This window comes from Thalassophryne amazonica, unplaced genomic scaffold, assembly GCF_902500255.1.
Source record: "Thalassophryne amazonica unplaced genomic scaffold, fThaAma1.1, whole genome shotgun sequence".
NCBI lineage: Eukaryota > Metazoa > Chordata > Actinopteri > Batrachoidiformes > Batrachoididae > Thalassophryne > Thalassophryne amazonica.
This window is the reverse complement of record NW_022986296.1, coordinates 141,240-162,278: the sequence shown is the minus strand read 5'-3', so window position 1 is coordinate 162,278 and position 21,039 is coordinate 141,240. Positions and strand designations below refer to the sequence as shown.

The 21,039-nt window shown below is 44.1% G+C and overlaps 1 protein-coding gene across 1 annotated transcript in view; it reads right to left on the bottom strand.

The window, feature by feature from the left end:
* Nucleotides 1–8,829: 8,829 nt before the first annotated feature.
* Nucleotides 8,830–21,039, bottom strand: part of LOC117505997 (von Willebrand factor A domain-containing protein 8-like) — a 71,328-nt gene continuing 59,118 nt past the window's right edge. The window contains exons 17-26 of the mRNA XM_034165541.1: nt 20,776–20,891; nt 20,568–20,668; nt 18,225–18,331; nt 17,182–17,253; nt 16,010–16,086; nt 12,378–12,453; nt 10,780–10,915; nt 10,416–10,535; nt 9,450–9,655; nt 8,830–8,985 (exon numbers count right to left, since the gene is read on the bottom strand). Coding sequence (XP_034021432.1) covers nt 8,830–8,985; nt 9,450–9,655; nt 10,416–10,535; nt 10,780–10,915; nt 12,378–12,453; nt 16,010–16,086; nt 17,182–17,253; nt 18,225–18,331; nt 20,568–20,668; nt 20,776–20,891 — 1,167 coding nt within the window. The remainder of the gene's footprint in view (nt 8,986–9,449; nt 9,656–10,415; nt 10,536–10,779; nt 10,916–12,377; nt 12,454–16,009; nt 16,087–17,181; nt 17,254–18,224; nt 18,332–20,567; nt 20,669–20,775; nt 20,892–21,039) is intronic.

Below are 21,039 nucleotides of genomic sequence, written 5' to 3'. Positions count from 1 at the left end.
CAAAATATAAAGGACCCGAGAGCGAGCGAGTCTCCAGCGTGAACAAAAAAAACACGTTCAACCTGCTCAGCATTAAGATCGCTAAAGACTACAGTTCCCATCATGCACCGGGACAGTATTCTGTCGATGTGGGTCATCGTTAGTTTTTGCTATGTTTTGCTGTGTGACTGCGTCAGTCAGTATTTGTGCCTAAAGACCCATCTTCTTTGTTCTTCTTCTGCACTTTTCAAATTACTGCTGTTAGTGAAAATGAGACGAGGAGGTGACAGCTGAGCAGTTAACGTGTGGACTTCGGTTTTAATCCTCATCAGAAAAAAATTCATTAAGGTCCCTTGGGCAAAGGTCCTCCATCCCCAAGTTCCAGTGTGCAGATGAACACCTTCAATGGCAGCACCCTGACATCAGTGTATGTGTGTGTGTGTGTGTGTGTGTGTGTGTGTGTGTGTGTGTGTGTGTGTGTGTGTATGTGTGTGTGTGTGTGTTTGTGTGTACACATACCGTCTTTGGTGATGACATCACAGACGATGTTGACTTCATTCATGGGGATGTGCCAGTGGGCTTTCTCCTCCGTAAAGCTCAAAGCTCTGCTTTCTTGTCTGTTACACGGGTAAGCCTGAACACGCAGGAACACGGGTCCCTGAGAACACGGGAACCACACATCAAACATCTCCTTCACATGTTTCAATCAGCAGAACCTTTCCTGACACATCCATGTTTCTTTAACAAACAAAAACACCATCAAGACACACTCAAAAAAAAAAAAGGACAATTTTCAATTTCAATTTATTTTCATTTATATCGCACCAAATCACAACAGAGTCGCCTCAAGGCGCTTCACACAAGTAAGGTCTAACTTTACTAACCCCCAGAGCAACAGTGGTAAGGAAAAACTCCCTCTGAGGAAGAAACCTGAAGCAGACCAGACACAAAGGGGTGACCTTCTGCTTGGGCCATGATGCAAATATAAATTACAGAACAATTCACAAAACGAATACACAGCACAAATACCACACCCATCTCTGGATGGAGCTGGACCTTAAACAGAGAGAAAAAACAGAATCAGGCATCAAAAAGACAAGAAATACAGCAGAATTTGTCAGCATTAAACAACAAGAAAAACAGAAGAAATACTAAGATGATCGCCGGCCACTAGCCCTAAGCTTCACTAAAAGACCCAAACTTTAGATAAAGTTGAGTCCGTGGCACGCTCCGTTTACTAATAAAATGAATTAAAAAGAGTGAAAAGCGTAAAACAAAACTATACCAGTATGCTAGCCATACAAAAGGGAAAATAAGTGCATCTTAAGTCTGGACTTAAAAATCTCCACAGAATCTGACTGTTTTATTGATGCAGGGAGATCATTCCACAGAACAGGGACACGATAAGAGAAAGCTCTGTGACCCGCAGACTTCTTATTCACCTTAGGGACACAAAGTAGTCCTGCACCCTGAGAATGCAAAGCCCGGGCCGGTACATAAGGTTTAATTAGGTCAGCTTGGTAGGGAGGTGCCAGTCCATGAATAATTTTATAGGCTAGTAGCAGAACCTTAAAATCTGATCTCACTGGGACACGAAGCCAGTAAAGAGATGCCAAAATGGGTGTAATGTGGTCAAACTTTCTGCTTCGTGTCAAACGTCTGGCTGCAGCATTTTGAACCAATTGGAGAGCCCTAATGCTGGACTGCGATAAACCAGAAAATAGAACATTTCGGTAGTCCAATCTAGAAGAGACAAATGCATGGATCAGGGTCTCAGCATCAGCCATAGACAGGATGGGACGAATCTTCACTATATTTCGCAGATGGAAGAAAGCAGTCCTCGTTATATTTCTAATGTGGAGGTCAAAGGACAACGTAGGATCAAAAATTCCCCCAAGGTTCCTCACTTTGTCAGTGTGATGTATGACACACGAGCCTAGGCTAAGTGTTAAATGGTCAAACTGATGCCGATGTCTCACTGGACCAAGAACCATCATTTCAGTCTTATCAGAGTTTAAAAGTAGGACGTTTCTAGACATCCAACTTCTCACTGATCCAAGACAATCTTCTAAGGATTTTATGTGGATGAGATTACCAGCTGTTATTGGCATTTATAACTAAATATCATCAGCATAGCAGTGAAAGGTAATCCCAAAGCACCGCAATATGTGCCCAAGGGGTGCTATATAAAGGGAGAAAAGCAGGGGGCCTAAGACAGACCCCTGTGGAACCCCAAATTTCATGTCACTAAGGTTAGAGGTAGTGTTACTGTACAAAACACAGTGAGAACAACTGGTCAAGTATGATGTCAGCCATGCAAGGGCACTCCCAGTAATCCCAAAATGATTTTCCAGCCTATCAAGTAGAATATGATGATCCACTGTATCAAATGCAGCACTGAGATCTAACAGCAAGAGAACTGTAGTGGTGTCCAAATCCATTGTAAGCAGAAGATCATTCACCACTTTAGTGAGAGCCATCTAAGTGGAATGATATTTTCTAAAAGCAGACTGCAGGGGGGCAAACATATTATACATGAGACACAGGTCCAATCTCCCCTCCCCTTAACCCACCCCTCCCAGGACCCTTCACCATGTCCTCTCGCCTTCCAGGACCCTTTACCATGTCCTCTCCCCTCCCAGGACCCTTCACCATGTCCTCTCGCCTTCCAGGACCCTTTACCATGTCCTCTCCCCTCCCAGGACCCTTCACCATGTCCCCTCCCCTGCCAGGAGTGCATTGCTACTTGGACATCTTGATTGGTTTCTCTATCAAGATAAGAGACAAAAGGTTGCCAGATTCTCTCAAAGTCCCTCAGCTTGTATTTCTGTCCAAATGAAGGGTGTCTGTCAAATCTGTCAGCCAGTGTTTAAAGAGGACAACTCTTTCTTTTTCCACAGATCAGTTTTTTTGCTGTTACAGCCCCATATGTTAGAAGGTGCTGTTGTGTTACATTAAGTTTCTTAGATCATCAGAAATTCCCCAAATTATTAAAGTAGGATCTGGATCTATCTGAACTCCAAGATCATGGAGAAAAAAAAACTGAATATGGTTCCCCAGTACTCTTGTAGTTTGGGACATGGGGCATAGCTGTGTGATTAGGTAGCTTTTATGGATTTATTTTTCTCAGAGGTGGTACTTCTAGTAATGTTCTGTGCAACTTTGACTTTGAATTGTGTTAAACAGTGTTGGATATTAATAGAAGAGTCGTGGATGTGGTCTAAACTCTCCTCCCACACACGTGGGGGGTATCAAGGTACCTATCTCTTTTTCTCACTCCTCCTTTATAGTGTCCATTTTGGGAAGGCACGTGCTTTGCAAAGTGTCATATAATTTGGAGATTACGTAATGTGAGGTGGCAAACAGTTTAATGAAGCTCTCTAGCCTGTCTGGTTTACTAACTGTCTCACAGTTATTAAAATGTGATTTTACATTGTCTCTAATCTAAAGATACCTGAAAAACAGTCGCTTGGGCAAGTTGTATCTCTGCTACAGTTGGTGAAAAGAAGCAAACGTTGCTTCAATGTTTCAATGTACAAGTTGCCAATATTATTGACCCCCATTTGTTTCCAGATACTGAAGGTCCCATCCACACTGGAGAGAGTGAAGGTGGGGTTTGCTGCCATAGGTAGTAAAAATTAGACTGCACTGAGCTTGAGATGTTTATTGTGTCGTAGATGATAGGGTTGTACTTGAAGTATTGAAGCTCTGTTGACTGGCACAGGTAATAATACAACTGCACTAACAGAGTACACTATGCAATCCTTATGTTCCATTTTTAGTCCATTATAGGGTAATTAGGTCTCATCTAACCAGTGTGCAATGGAGCGTATTCCAGTAGCACAATAATATAGCCTAAAGTCAGGCAGTGCTAGCACTCCAACCCCCCCCAATTGGTTTTCTGTTTGTAAAGATGATCCTTTTTATTCTGTGGGCTTTATAATTCCATACAAAGGGAAGAATGATAGAGTGTAGTTTTGTAAAGAAAGATTTAGTAAGGTATATAGTTAGGTTTTGGAACAGGTAAAGTATCTGGGGGAGAAAAGTCATGTTAATAGCATTGACTCTACCCAGCAAAGAAATTGGGAGTGACTTCCAAAACTGGATATTGAGTTCAAGTTTGTTTAGTCCATTAGGAAAGTTAACTTTATAAAGAGCACTATACTTCTTGGTGACTACCATCCCCGGATAAGTTGTTGTCTAATGTTATGCAGAGGGGAAGCTGTTTAAGTCATTCCTCATCTTTGACTCGTACCGGAAGTAACTCACTTTTACTCTAATTAATCTTGTACCTGGGGAAAGTACCAAATGACTGAAACACCTCCAATAACAATGGAACCGTTTCTGAGGCTAAGTGACAAATAACAAGCGTTTTGAGAATCGGGATGCAAGAACGGCGCTCTGTGGAATAACCTCATAAAACTCTCTGACTGTTTCATTAGGCTACTTCGTGAGACCCCCGCATGTCACGATACTGTGTGGAGTACAACATGAGCCTCTGATTTGTTCCCAGTGAATTCTGGGGTCTGTCAGGAAATTAGTCTGGCTCCTACTCTCTCTGGATAAGGTTGTAAAGTCCAGCAACTTGGGTGCCTTTGTCAGTGAGAAAAGGTTCACTGATCTTTTACTTTCTGGATGATGCTGTGATCTTTGTAGAATTAATGGATGAACTTGTTGTAGTGTCAGCATACTTAGGTTTGTATACTATTGTCTGTCTTTCCGTGGCTTCTGTAGAGTTTTCACGGTCTCCCTGCCACAGTGTGCTCTTTCTCTCCCTTGCTATTTGTTCTCTGGCTCCCTCTGGCTATTTGTTCTCTGGCTCCCTTCTCTTGTTGGACTATCCCTTTTTCAGTTTCCTCATGTTTTGATTCAGCTGATTTTGTTCTTTGGTTTCTTTTCAAGCTTGATCTGTTGCTTTTTGGTTGTTTTGCCCTGATTATTCCATGTGGGGTTTTTTTCCTGCTCCATCTCTGGACTTATGGCAACAAATGCACTTTCATTTACAGCTGCTCTTCCAGTTCTTTATGTGAATGTAACTGGGTTCAGCCTGAACAAAGTCCTGACACTCAAGAAGCTGAGTGAGGACCACTTCAGTCATGGATCAAGACTATGATCCAGGTCGTCACGGACTTCCTATGTTCAGCAGGCTTAGAGCAGGTGAATCTATGGCACAGGACTCGGATTACAGTGCAGAGTTTGATTCCAGATATATGCTTCAGGCGTCCCGTCTTTGTTCTTGTAAAGAAACTCATCTGTTTCATGTTACGTATCCAGGGATAAGCACCGGCCTGATGGGTCTCGGGTCAGGTTTACTACTTCTTCTTTGTGTACTAGACACAGCCAACAGCACTGTGGCTGGATGTGGTCAAAGTGTTGAACTTCTTGAGAGATTCACTGATCACCACAGAAGAATTCCTGTCATTTAGAGCCTATGAGGTTGATAAACATCTGGGAGTAGCTCACGGAGTGGAGCCATCACTGAACAGAGACGTTCTATCTTTGCAGTAAGATGAAGATCCAACTCTTTACAGTCCTGATGTTTATAGTCTTAATGTGCAGCTGTGAAAACTGGACCCTAATTAATGACCTTGTTGTGTGTGTTTGTGTGTGTTTTTATGGGTGGTTTGTGCGTGGTCTGGTGCACTCCCTGTCCTGGGTCCCCTTGTCGTGTTGGCGGTTCTCTCCCTTCCTTGGGTCTCAGGTTCATGGTTACGTTCCTCTGTCCCTGTCTGTCAGCTGTGTGGGTGGTCCCCTGGTGTGTGTGTGATCCGTTCCTTCCCCAGTCTCGTCTGTCAGCTGAGTGCGACTCTGACAGTTCTGACGTGTCTCTGCCCCTGTGATCATGTTTGCCCCTGTTTTTCTTTGTGTTTATTTAGTTTTCCAGAACCAAGAAGTTTTTTTTTGTCATTCAGCAAGAAAAAAAAGATTAGAATTTACAGAGGAACTCTTGTGCTGAACACACAGGTTTGTCCAGTACTTCTTGTATGTGAGTGCGTAGTAGCTTGTGGTGGAGTTACCTTGATGTCTACGGAGCGTGTCTCAGAAGGACAGAGCAGTTTGCGATGAGTGTCGACACCTTGGTTTATGGACCAATATCCAGTCATCTTGACCTCTGGCAGGGGCAACCTAAAGGTTAAAGGTCACATGGTGACAAATGCCTGGAGGTCACTGAATCAGGCTGAATTAGCAGTGATGATTATCTTTGTGTCTCAGTACCGAGGACTCAGTGAGACATTTTGAGCAACGATTTATGTGCATGAAAATAATCTTAAGAGAAATGATCACACAAATTTGATTTGAACAAACAAAAATAAAAAAATATATAGTCGCAAGTGGAGATTGGTGGGGTCCAAGCTCTGTTCAGGCATTTCAACCTGCACAAGTACGGGCTGTGGCAATTCTCCCCCTGACCCCTGTCACTCAGACGACCTGTCTGTGTGTATCGTAAAAATATATTTCATGAGTACTGGGTGGGGGCAAAACTGCCAACAGTCCCACATTGGGCGGTATTTACCCCGCATCCCATATGAGTGTGTGTGGGACACCCATTAGTTGCGCAGTTGTGTGTGTCCTGGCACGCCCTCAGACCCCCCCTAGATATGCTCCGCACCACTGGTGCAATTTTGACTTTGAATCGTGTGAAAACGTGTCGGGTATTAATAGATGAGTCATGGATGTGCTCTAAACCAACTCCCATTGGTACATTCAAATGTTGGCAGGTATGGGTGCAGGTACCTCTAACGCCCCCATCAGGTCACCAAATGTATCGGTTTTCGTAGAATGCCATACTGAGTGACCACATCCCCCAGGTTTGACTTCAAGAGAGTACTCGTAAATCCTTCATGAGCTAAAGCATATTTAGTTAATTATGCCACACCTACTCACATTTGGCAGCCAATAGCAGCACTGCAAAAAGAAAGAACAAAGATCCATGTGCTGACTTTTGTGCAGCTTGGGCTAAACACAGTATGCACCAAATATTAGGGAGATTGAACAAAAACTGTAGGATGAGTACCAAAAAAAAAAAAAAAAACACTTTTACAAACAATTCAAAATGGAGGAAAACTGCTCAGGCAAAAGTGGGTGTGGCCAGTGTTGGTAACTGTAGGGCACTCAAAAGAATGTATATGTCAAAAACGTTTGATTCTCTGTGTTACGGTTCAGGAGTAATTAGTCAAAAGGTAAATGTGGTTATTATAGTACCACCATGTGGTTTGTAAGTGTAAATTTGTTTTCATGAGTAGTGGGTGCCTTGTGGAAGCTACATAAGTTCCATTTCCATCACTTTTATGGTCTCTGAACAAAACATTCTATTCCTTGAAGAGTAAGAAGAATTCAAAATGGCTGCAAAGCGGGGCCAACATGGCTAGATACACCGGAGCACAAGGAACACCAGAAAAAAAGAACTGTAATTGGACGATGTAGTGTTCATTCATTAATGCCAAAAGTCTATTGTGGTGGTTGTAGCGCCCCCATCAGGTTGGTTAAAGTATGAGTTTTTGAAGAAGGCCATGCTGGCCACGTCCCCCAACTTTGAGTTTGAAAGAGTAACTCCTTCATGAGCTAGACCACATTTAGTGAATTAAGCCACACCCATTCAATTTTACAGCCAATAGCAGCAGAACGGAAAGAACGATAAAAAACCATGCAATAACTTTTGTGCAGCTCAGTCCAAACATGGTAGCCTATGTGCCAAAATTTATGAAGATTGAACAAAAATTGTAGGCAGAGTAGCAAAAAAACAAAACAAAAACAAAAAAACAGATTTGCAAACAATTCAAAATGGCGGAAAAACTATGTAGGTGCAAACGGGCGTGGCCTATCCAGATAGATGCAGAAGGAATCCAACAAAGAAAGAAGATTGTTTGTATGGCTCATGGTTCAGAATCATGACAATGATGGTAATTTTTTTAATCTGAGTAGCGGTGGGGATTTCAGACCTACTTGCTAACGAACGTTAAGTGCCATGTGACTGGGCCATAAGTTTGGTTTTTCTAGCCCTTGTGGTTTCTGACCTCCAGACGCTTTTAGGGGACAAAACCGTCATGGTGAAGAGAGAGCTGAGTAGGGGGGCAAAGCTCTCGATTTACTGATCGATTTACGTTCGACTCTCACCTATGGTCATGAGATCTGGCTCATGACCGAAAGAACAAGATCGCGAGTAGAAGCAGCCGAGATGAGTTTCCTCCGCAGGATGGCTGGGTGCTCCCTTAGAGATAGGGTGAGGAGCTCGGTCGCTCGGGAGGAGCTCGGAGTCGAGCTGCTGCTCCTCCACGTCGAAAGAGCCAACTGAGGTGGCTCAGGCAGCATTTCCAGATGCGCCCTGGACGCCTCGCTGGAGAGGTGTTCTGGGCACGTCCCATCGGGAGGAGGCTCCGGGGAAGACCCAGGACACGCTGGAGGGACTAGGTCTCTCGGCTGGAATTAGGAACGTCTTGGGGTTCCCCTGGAGGAGGTGTGTGTGGATCGGGAGGTCTGGGCGGCTTTGCCTGAGCTGCTGCCCTGCGACCCGACTGCGGATAAAGCGGAAGAAAATGGATGGATGGATGGATGGATGGTCTTTGCCCCAAAACTTCAGCTTCATTCTTTGAGCGCTGTCATCATCGGCAACGATCACAGGGCCGACGCAGTGTTTGGATGTGAGCTGTGTTTCGGTTAATTTACGGTTCGTGCGGTCATGTCCTGTAAAGTGCAGAGTAATGACATCATGTTTCGTGCACACGGGTCTCTGTCTGGCAGATGGCGCTGAGGAGCTTTGGCGAGAACTGACGTGACCTGGCCTGCATGTGAAGAAGCAGAACGGTTATGACGGGAGAGTGGTGAACATGCACGTGGGCGGGTCCTGGTGTCTTACTCCTTGGCCAGGTGGACAGCACCGGGTCGGGCGCCGACGGGAATCCCGTGTCTGTGCAGCGCCTCGATCAGAAGCTCTCGCATGTCTTTGTTGTAGGAGTCAAAGTCGAAGACGTTTCGCACCACCTTGGCCAAACCCTCGCCAGGGAACCTCTGAGTTCAAAGAAGGAGAAAAGACGGTGACAGATGGGAGGAGTTAGGCAGGGAGGAGGTAAAACAAGGAGGAAGGGAAGGGAAAAGATGACAGGAAAAGGAAGTGAGTTCGTGGGTGCTTAAGCATTAATTCTATAATTAAAATCAAGTCAATATGGAGGACTGATGACCCCCACTTTCCAAAGGACCGTTCCTCCAGCTTCCCCCAGGTCATTGACAGAAACGAATTCAATCATTGAAGACAGACAGCATCATACAGACAGACAGCAGCGAAATATAACGCCCCCACCCCAACAGAGTTGGGGCACCGAGTGATGAACACTTTAACTTTTAGCACAATCCTTTTCCCAGAGGACATCTGGACTTTAACTCAAGTGTGGACTTTATATTATCACTGCTTATTTAGTGAAGTACGTGATGGACGGAACACGGCCAACAGACATCAAGCTGATGTATTTGATTACCTGGAGATGTTTGACAATGTTGACCACCTCACGGGTGGAGTAGGGGTAGGTGATGGTGCCCTGGTCAGCCATGGACCTCAGGTCTCCAAAAGCAGCCACCAGCTTCTGAAGAGTGGCGTTGGGAACGCTGGGGCCGTACTGTTTCAGCATCGCCAGCTCTGCCTGGGGCTTTGGATTGTCCACAGCATGGCAGCTAAAGATGTCCCCTGTTAACAGGAGGAGAACCTGTCATCCTTTCAGACAGCAGCAGACTCCTATCTCCTGGAACGACCTCACAGCTGCATTACTTTGGGCAGAAACATCTTCATCACCTCCAGGAACAAGCAGCAACTGGGACCTTCTGTCATTACAAGCAGGATGGACCAACCTGTTCTTTGGGGGGGGTCTACCTGAGCTCATGTTCTCCACACAAAATTATGGCTGTTTTATTACCAAGATTACAAAGTACTGCTGGTTATGTCGGGGTACAGGACCAAGCACCACATTATGCAAGATCTTACAGGCACATCCAAGTGGGGTGAGGCCCCAGAAAGAAAAAAAAACAGGACACACTGGAGAAATTGTATTTCCCATCTGGCTTAAGAACATCTTGCCCAAGAAGAGTTAGAGAACTTGGCCAAGGATAGGGAAGGTGTGATATGCTGCTTGGTCTACTGTTACAGGGACCTAGATCTGGATAAGCGACAGAAAATGAATAAATACAATGAATGTTTTTAATAAAAAATAATAAATATGACTCCAATAAATAAATCTGGTCCAAGTTGACAGAACTTCCTTGTTTTTCAAGAGTGACTTTGTAAAGTGTAGAATCAAATGTTTGGTTGTGTTTTGTGTCTTGAAGTTGGATTCAGGACAGGACAGACCTGGCACTGTTCAAACATCATCATCTGACATCAATCATCTTTCGTAAACACAAACTTTTCTTTAGTCGATGAACTGAGCCTTGCTGTTGGTGTCACTGTGTACCTAGAGCTCCAAAAAAGTCATTCCCCAGGAAGGGGAACCCAGGCCTGTTAGCCAGGACCACCATCCTGAAGTCCGGGTGCATGGCGATGGTGTTGGGTCTGTGCTCGGCCTCACGTGGATCTATGAATGAGACAGAGTCACAGTTATCACACACTGTTCACGCTCATGTGCACAGCCTCAACTTTACGTTCAAGCTCTTCTTTCCAAGTCTCTCAAACACCATGACGTGCCACTACAAGGAAAAGTCCTTTTGGGGCAGACGTCTGGATTTTCCGGTGTTTGTCTATTTGAGGACATCACATGCTTGACTCTGGGACACGTCTCTTGTCTCCCTGTGCGGATGCTTGAACATGTGCGATTGTACCTGCAACGATTCTCCGACCATCAGACAGAATCATCTCGCCGCTCTCCACCAGCGTTTTGAGGATGCAGGTGACATTCGTGGGAGCTTTGTCCGCCTCGTCAATCACCAGTACGTGGCCCAGCTTCACTGCCGTCACCTGGACACACACACACACACACACACACACACACACACACACACACACACACACACACACACACACACACACACACACACACACACACACACACACACACACACACACACACACACACAGCAGCTGTTAAATGCCAAAAACAATAACACAAAGGTCAGCACAGGTGATCCACAGAGTCTAAAACCTTCACAGGGAACATTGCAAAGTCTCTCATTGTTAATGTAAAACTTTCGACGACAGGTTTTTAACAGAACAGAAATAAAATCTTACCCCTCTGTGTCTGGATTTTTCTTCCACCAACCAAAACAAACGCCTGAGAGTTTTTTATAACCTCTGCTGTGGTCTGTGTGTGTGTGGGGGGGGGGGGGGGGGGGAATTAATCCAGAGGGGCTGAACCCAGAGGGACTAAACCCAGAGGGACTGAACCCAGAGGGACTAAACCCAGAGGATCTGAACCCAGAGGGGATTAATCCAGAGGGGCTGAACCCACAGAGATGAACCCAGAGGGGATTAATCCAGAGGGACTGAACCCAGAGGAGATGAACCCAGAAGGGATGAACCCAGAGGGGATTAATCCAGAGGGGCTGAACCCAGAAAGGCTGAACCCAGAGGGGATTAATCCAGAGAGACTGAACCCAGAGGGGCTGAACCCACAGGAGATGAACCCAGAGGGGATTAATTCAGAGGGGCTGAACCCACAGGAGATGAACCCAGAGGGAATGAACTCAAAGGGACTGAACCCAGAGGGCCCTATGGTGACAACCTACGTTGCATAGGTCAAGTGTACTATGTAGGGCATCAGCAGGTGTTGTATTGTAGGATGCACTGACTTCATTCCTGATGGGTGTGTTTGGAACATAATAAGAAACCAAACTGTCATGGTGCCCATCTGTGTACATAATGTGGAGTTCCAGCAGGAAGGACAACTCCACATTTTTACTGTAAAAGGCAGAAATTTAGAAATATGAACAGAAAATCGTGAATTTTTTCTTAATCGTTTATTAGTCAAAGTAAAATTGAAACGTGTAGAAATCTGAGGGTGTGCAAACATTTACATGCTAATATGTGTGCATGTGCCTTCTCTGATTGTGCACCTGTTTTGTGGCATAATCTCCCTACAGAGATAAATCAGTTTCTGATTCTGTAGAGACTTTCAAATCCAGACATAAGATGAATTTATTCTCCCTTTTGTAAGGCTAGCATACTGGCAGAGTATGAAACTATGCTTTCTACCTTTTAAATTAATTTTATTAGTAACGGAACAGGTCTCAGCCTCAACTTTATCTAGATTCGGGGTCTGTTAGTGAAGCTTATGGCTAGCGGCCGCCTATCACCTTAGCATTTTCTTGTTCATGGGCTCTCAGTGATTTTCTGGTTTGACAGAGATTTGAACCAAGGATTGCCTTTGCACTCACGAGTGTGTATATGTGTGAGCGTACGTGCACATGCGTTACCAACTGACCAGAGGCGAATCCTCGTAAACAATGACCCCTTCTCTGACAGAAGGCTGAAGGGTCAGTGTCTGGATGGTCGTGTCCCTGTAGGAAGCAACAAACAAACAAACAAAGCCCATTAAAAATAAACAATCATAGATGTGGACAATACAACACATCAAAGTACCCTTCAGTTAAAACATTTAATATAGTAATTTTTTTCATCTGTATTTATTTATGAAGAGATCAACAAGGATCAAACATTTTTTATTAAATGTCAAAGAAACACATGAATGTATTGTCATGCATGTGCAGAAATTATTTGAAGAGGAGATCAAAAACTGGTCAAACTGTAACAAATCCAGAGAGGACAAAGACAGAACATGAGAGGCACGATTAAAAACAAATCGCAGTGACAAGAACGGGTCATTACGTGTCTATGAATGGTTTAAATTGAATTATTTATCAGACTTATTGATGAATAAATTCCTGCCCTCAGTTCAAAGTGGGCTTCTCATATCCTTGTTACGCAGATAATACCCAGCTCTATCTATTATTCCAGACAGGTAACCCCAAGGTCTTGGCTCGTATCTTGGATCTATCTATATATATATACCGTATTTTCCGGACTATAAGTCGCACTTTTTTACATGTTTTGGCCTGGGGTGCGACCTATACTCCGGTGCGACTTATAAATGAAAAATATACCGGTAGGATCTCAATTAATTTACTGTAACAAAACAATTTTACGTGACAGAGTCGATCTATGTTTTAAAATGGCCACCGGAAAAGGAAATGCAATGCATCATGGGCACTGTAGTATGACGGCCATCCTATAGTTCACGCTGGTCGCGATAACCAATCAGAGAACAGAACTTTGGATGCGTATTCCTCACCTCACCCACAGCGTGTGAAGCTGACGAACTCGGTGCTTGCTGTTATTCCGGCTTGGCGAACAGAACAGCTTCAACCCTTGGATATCAGTGTGAGCAGAGTGTTTAAGTTGACGCTGAGAGCTGCGTGGGAGCATTGGGTGAGCGACGGCGGAGGATTAGCGTGTGCACTTGGAAGGAGCTGGCGTCGATGATTGTGAAAAGCGTTTGAAGCAGACGAACATGGTGTTTATTCCGGGACGGCTAACAAAACAGCTTCAACCCTTGGATATCAGTGTGAGCAGAGTTGACGCTGAGAGCTGCATGGGAGCACTGAGCGACGGCGGAGGATTAGCGTCTGCACTTGGAAGGAGCTGGATCGACACCGCTGGGTGGTCATGAGCTGCGCAGGTAGGTGCTGCACGGTTCAGCTCGCAATGTGGTCCGCAAAATACAAACATATCCGTAGGTAAAATGCAGCTCACGAGAGGGCACTCGAGGCTTGTGTGACTGTTCCTGCGACTTCTGACTACCATAGAAAAATAAAAATTTTAACGTTACTGATAACTTAACAAGACAACGGAGAAGGCCCGAAAAAATGCCACCAAAAAGAAATCATACTCTGCAGATTACAAGTTGCGACTGGTGAAATATGCATCCGAAAACGTTAGCCGTCACAATATTATCATCTGAACTTTTCATGTTAACATACCTGTATGTCCATGGGACTTATAGTCCAGTGGACCTTATTTATGGTTTATTTTTCTTTATAATGGATAAAGTGGCTGGTGCGACTTATACTCCGGTGCGACTTATTTATGGTTTGTTTTTCTTTATAATGGATAAAGTGGCTGGTGCGACTTATACTCCGGTGCGACTTATAGTCCGGAAAATACGGTATGTATATATGTTCATGATTAAAGGAGGACCAACTTCAAATACATCCCTCCAGTGCCAGACAATCTGTACATCAAAATATCAACATAATCAGACATGCTGGCTCACGGTTGTGCCACTTTGCACAATTTAACAAAAGGAAAATCAGGCTGTACTTAACCAGCTCCTAGTACAGGGTGCAGTATCTCTCAACTACTGTAATGCTCTTCTGAAGAGCCTCCTGGCTCATATTATTAGGTTGTTTTTTTTTTTTTTTAACAAAGTGATAACTGGGCCCTAAACTGGCTCACTGTACCTGCAGCACACTTTTACTTTTTAAATACCAGTTTAGTGTTTGAAGCCGTTACTAGAAGGTTTGTTGTGTTGTGCTACAAAATGACCCACAGTGGATTAGATGACCACCAGACCTAGGCTTTGGAAATCAAAGGTTCTGACAAGCTCACTTCAGGCTACAACTCCAACCCCACCTGCTCCTAATTTCCAGCATCCATCCAGCAGGTGGCAGAAAGGTCTACGGTGTGTCACATAAGCAAGCACAAAACTGTATCCTCAGTCAATTCCCGTGCTTCAAAGTTAGCCTAATTTTTACAGGCAACATGGCTAGGTTTTTCCCAAAGCCTAGGACTATTAACAGAACCCGTATCAGTGTGTAGTTGTGGTCAGTCGTGGTTTTGGGGTTGTTGTGTTGTGACACTAAAGATGTTGGTCAGTGACACATGGTGTCAGTCACTCTTTGTCCCAGGAGCTATTCCAAAAAAATGGTGGTTCTTTCTCAGAACGATTCCCCGCCCCTCCCCGTCGGTACCTCACAGAGTGACCTGGGACTCGTTCTACTTTTCTTTCCTAGTTAAGTGGATCTCTGGTTTTTCTGAGCCACGTCTCTGTGGGCTCTCGACACAGATCTTCCTGCCTCTGCGCCGCTCTATTATTAGCTGCTGCACCAGCAGATAACCAGGCCGTGGCCACGCGGGGATCTGCCTTTCAGACAACTTTAACAAAATAAATAACCACTCTGATCGGTTGACAGATCAGAACGCGGCTGAAAACGAGCTCTGGTCAAGCTTGACGAGCACCATCAGACCCACTGTGGGGGGGTTTTTTCTTCCCAGAAGTTACCTCAAACACTCCCTTATGTTTAATATGTATCACTGACTCTGGTGTCAGATCTCTGACCTCGTTGTCCACAGAGCTGAAGCTCCTATTAAAGTTCGTTAGGGAGAACATCTACAAATGGTTCTTTGATCGGAATGTGTGACATTCTGCTGAGGGACCGCCCAAATTAGAAGCACTGAAATCAGCTGGAAGGTCTCTGGCTCCGCCCTCCCACAGGGTCACATTGCTCCTCCCACTGAAGCAGAACATCTCAGAAACCGATACGACCTACAAACATTGATTTTGGCACCGCAGCGGACAAGCTGAATGTTTGAGAAACACACGTTTTTCTCCCGAGCCCTCGAACTTCCGAGCAACAACGTGATGGCACGAAGCGCCAAACATACACAAAACACAGTTTCACGGGATCTTTGGTTCCCTGCCAGCCTGCGGAGGAGCTCGCGGGTTTTCTGTGGTTATCTTCATCACGTTACTTTGGGGTCAACATGATCACATACAGGAATTCCTCAGGGATCCATGGAGCTCACAGTTTATGGAAGACGGCTTTCCAACCTTGTTGCCGTGCCATGTTTTCCGGTGTGCAGTACGACTCACTTTTATTGGTCAATAGAATCCAGCCAGTTAGCATAACTACAACAGCGGTGGCCATTCGTGGATGATTGTTACACATGGTTTCGACGTGTTTCCTGAAGTTTTATATTTTGTGGAATCGTGGTGGTTTGAATGCAGGTGGACCTGGTGTGGAAGAACGGTGTTCAGGCCGGCTCGAGTCTCCTCACCTGTGGAGCTGGAGGTATTCTCTGGGCCGGTTCAGAAGGTGTAAGAAGCGGTCCGCTATTTTATTCTTACCCACACCCTGCAGAAAAATAAAAAATAAAAAATAAAAAATAAAAGTCTGTGAAGAAACCGAACATCCGATCAGCGGTAAATGTGTTCCTGCAGGGTCACGTGACCTCACACACCCGCACACATCAGAACGGGCAGGGCAGGGTTGGTGTGTCACAGTTGTTGTGTGTGTGCATTGAGTTCATGTTGTGTGGTGATTTTCATTTCGGTGGCCATGTTTTCTTGCTTTCAGGATCTGGATTATGAAAATAATTGAACAATGAAAAGGCTGATTCTGAGTCGACATGGATATATATTTTTAGGTTTAGACATTAGAGCAGCTTGACTGTTTCAAGAGTCAACAGGAAGTACGACTGCAGCAGAAACTCAGCTGTACTTACACTCAGAACACGGGCCTTTGGTGCAGAAGGTTGCTAGTTCAAGTCCCAGCTGGGTCTGGCACCAAACGCCATGATGGTTCTTGTCTTGCTAACACGAAGCTCAGAAGTGAGTCCACAGAATCAGTCCGACGCTCAGCAGTGATGCAGGTTGCTATGACAACAGCCATTTTACGTGCAGGCAGTGTGAGCAGCGTGACGCTGCGTTTACACACTTGGAACGGTCGGATGACATTTCTTCCCACAATCCAAAGACAGAAGACTGAAGCTGTGACTTCAAAGGTCTTAAGTTTGGAACATGACTGTCCATGCTGAGACACAAACAGCAGCATTCTGATGGCAACCATCATCAAGCACACACACAAAGACAAGGATGACCTACACCAGAGGTCACCAACTGCTCCAGGTCACCTTCCTCACGTGGTTTACATCTGCTGCACCTCCAGAGGAGGAGCTCAGTCTGGATTTCATGGCACTTGATTGGCCGAGCACACCTGAGTTAGTTAATTATGAGTGGGTGGAGCAAGGGCGGGTGCCCTCAGGGTCCAGAGCCAGTCACCCCTGATCTATATGTACTGTATCTCTGGTACTTTGTACTACCTGTCACTTCCTCAGAGGACACACACACGGGAGCAGGACAAAACATCAACTGTGTCTCATGGGGATGTTAACAAGTAGCTTTAGAGGTGTGTGTGTGTTTGTGCGTGTGTGTACTTTGCGTCACTCACCTGGTTGCCCACCAGGAGGAGGTGCTCTCCTAAAACAAAGTCTTTCAGCATGTCCTCCATCACCATCATGTGCTGTGGACACATTTAACATCAGCCTGTGTCTGACGGACTTACAGCTGCATATTAAAGCTGCAATGATGTCATTCGGCGCCTAATTTACTAAGATGGCAGATAACGGGTGCTAAATTACGTGGGCTTTCCAAACATTTGTGCACCGGGTTTCATGAGCATTTTGTAGTTGATTTACTAAGAATAAATGTGTGTGTGACAGCAGGCGGTAACGTGACACAGACAGCAGGATGTGAGGATTCTGTGTGTTTTAATGACCATAAGAAGTTATGCACAACACAACTCAAACACACACATTTTAACTGAAAATGTTCCTTTTTTTAACATTTACCAAATCAAACATGAATGGTCCTTGAAGAAGGTTTGTCACAGGAAGTGTGCAGTGTTTAGCACAAGTCCAAATTCTGCACTGCTCCTCTAAAACTTTCAGTTTGAGGCCACAAATTGAGGCTTCAAATGTGCGTTCTCAAGATAGGGAGCATTTCACTCCAGTGTCAATATTCTCTTCACTGTCACATAGTCGTGGAAGATGTGATACAGAATAAAAATCACTTGTGTATATGTATTCTATACGTCCACAGACTGTGCATGAGACACCCGCGCATGGTTGTGCTCTGTGGCTGTGCTGAAAACACGTACACAGGACTTTCAACTTATATTTCTATTACAAAGAAAGACATGATAAATGTCACATGTAGCTTAATTAATTAATTTATTTTATGTTTCATTTCATTAAAAATAGACCATTTCACATTCACATTTAATCGTGGTGTTGTCTGTGGTAAAGAAGATTAAGTGAAAACAAAGAGATGCATACCCAAACAGCTCACAGGGAATGACAGTCACATTTATGTCTGCAGTGATTCATTCAGCACCAAGGTTTTAAATGCGCTAAATTACAGATGCGGTCTCAGCCCCTGAAATCACTTTTAGCCTTGATAAAGCTTGCTGCATGAGTCAGAGTGAGTGGTTACCTGAAGATTATCATAAAACAGCACATCGGGAACTTTGACTTTTTCAATGGGGCTGTAAACCGGAGCCGATACGTTTCCAATCGTCAGAACACCGTCTATGATGGTAGCTGGAAACACGGACGATAAAGAGTCACCAAAAAGCAGCTTTAACACTTTTCAAATGGGGATGACCATTTTTACAATACTTACTGTGTAAGTATTGTAAAAACCTGATTTTTTAAATTTTTAATCACATTAAAGGCCGTTAAGGACATTTTCTTTTCCTGATGATTTCACATTTTGTTTTGCTGCCAAAGAATAACTATGAAATGTGTTTTCACACCACTTTAAAACTTACTGGAACATGTTTGATAGAAGCTTAAAAACAGCTGATCTCACATAAATTAGATCATCAAATTGTCATATTTTTGAAGTTAGAACAAAATATATACAACCCCTGGCAAAAATTATGGAATCACCGGCCTCGTATGATGTTCATTCAGTTGTTTAATTTTGTAGAAAAAAAGCAGATCACACACATGACACAAAACTAAAGTCATTTCAAATGGCAACTTTCTGGCTTTAAGAAACACTATAAGAAATCAAGAAAAAAAGATTGTGGCAGTCAGTAACAGTTACTTTTTTAGACCAAGCAGAGGGAAAAAATATGGAATCACTCAATTCTGAGGAATAAATTATGGAATCACCCTGTAAATTTTCAACCCCCAAACTAACACCTGCATCAAATCAGATCTGCTCATTGACATTGACCCTATGCTATGACACTGACCCTATGTGTCTTTTTGCAAGGAATGTTTTCACAGTTTTTGCTCTATGGCAAGATGCATTATCTTGAAAAATGATTTAATCATCCCCAAACATCCTTTCAATTGTCCAAAATATCAACGTAAACTTGTGCATTTATTGATGATGTAATGACAGCCATCTCCCCAGTGCCTTTACCTGACATGCAGCCCCATATCATCAATGACTGTGGAAATTTACATGTTCTCTTCAGGCAGTCATCTTTACAAATCTCATTGGAACGGCACCAAACAAAAGTTCCTGCATCATCACCTTGCCCAATGCAGATTCGAGATTCATCACTGAATATGACTTTCATCCAGTCATCCACAGTCCACGATTGCTTTTCCTTAGCCCATTGTAACCTTGTTTTTTTCTGTTTAAGTGTTAATGATGGCTTTTGTTTAGCTTTTCTGTATGTAAATCCCATTTCCTTTAGGCGGTTTCTTACAGTTCGGTCACAGACGTTGACTCCAGTTTCCTCCCATTCGTTCCTCATTTGTTTTGTTGTGCATTTTTCGATTTTTGAGACTTATTGCTTTAAGTTTTCTGTCTTGACGCTTTGATGTCTTCCTTGGTCTACCAGTATGTTTGCCTTTAACAACCTTCCCATGTTGTTTGTATTTGGTCCAGAGTTTAGACACAGCTGACTGTGAACAACCAACATCTTTTGCAACATTGTGTGATGATTTACCCTCTTTTAAGAGTTTGATAATCCTCTCCTTTGTTTCAATTGACATCTCTCGTGTTGGAGCCATGATTCATGTCAGTCCACTTGGTGCAACAGCTCCCCAAGGTGTGTTCACTCCTTTTTAGATGCAGACTAACAAGCAGATCTGATTTGATGCAGGTGTTAGTTTTGGGGATGAAAATTTACAGGGTGATTCCATAATTTTTTCCTCAGAATTGAGTGATTCCATATTTTTTTCCTCTGCTTGGTCTAAAAAAGTAACCGTTACTGACTGCCACAATCTTTTTTTCTTGATTTCTTATAGTGTTTCTTAAAGCCAGAAAGTTGCCATTTGAAATGACTTTAGTTTTGTGTCATGTCTGTGATCTGCTTTTTTTTCTACAAAATTAAACAACTGAATGAACATCCTCCGAGGCCGGTGATTCCATAATTTTTGCCAGGGGTTGTATGTTTCATAACTGGTATAAATTGATCAATGCTGTTGTTGATGTTGACGAATCAATTATTTCTATTTATGCCTGTTTCACTTGAGATCTGGCAACACGGATAGCAGAGTGCGGAGCATTTAATGGCGACAGTGAACGTACTGCATCGTGTTCTGTAACTCTGACCCCACAAAAGGACAGGGTGTCTGTGTGTCTCTGCGGTTCATTGAACCTGCTCAGAGCCTGAAGGAGTGTTTGAAATAAAGCTCCAAAAATTAATTTTCCTCTTCCTCAGTAAGAACTGAAACTACAAACCTCAAGAGGAACCTTCAGAGGAATGTTCAGATAGTGAGTTTGTGTAATACTTAAAACCACAAATACAAACAAAGCTGGACAAGCTGCCTGTGTCTGTGAAACACACAGACACCTTCTGCATCGACTCACAGACGTAGTCACAGGTGGGTTCTGCAGCATCGGGTTTGTCCTCGATGGAGCACTGTGCAAGACTCTTCTGGAGAGATGCCCGAGCCAGACTGGGCAAGAAGCTAAAACACACACACACGCACACACACGTTCAGCCACAGGTGCACATAGTCACACATCAACTGTGTGTGTGTGTGTGTGTGTGTGTGTGTGTGTGTGTAGAGCAAACCGTGACAGGCAGGCCTTATGGACAGCACGGCCGATACTCTCCTTGGGATGCTGAGACAGACGGCGGCAGATCCTCAGGAGCTGTCTGGTGGACAAAGACGCAGCCAGAGACTGTCCCTGGAACACACACACACACACACACACACACAAACCAGTCATCACAGACAACACACAGTGACTGCAACAGGTGTGTACACACACATCCTTACAGACACTCACAACGTGCACACAAACACACATTTATTACGGAACACACACACACACA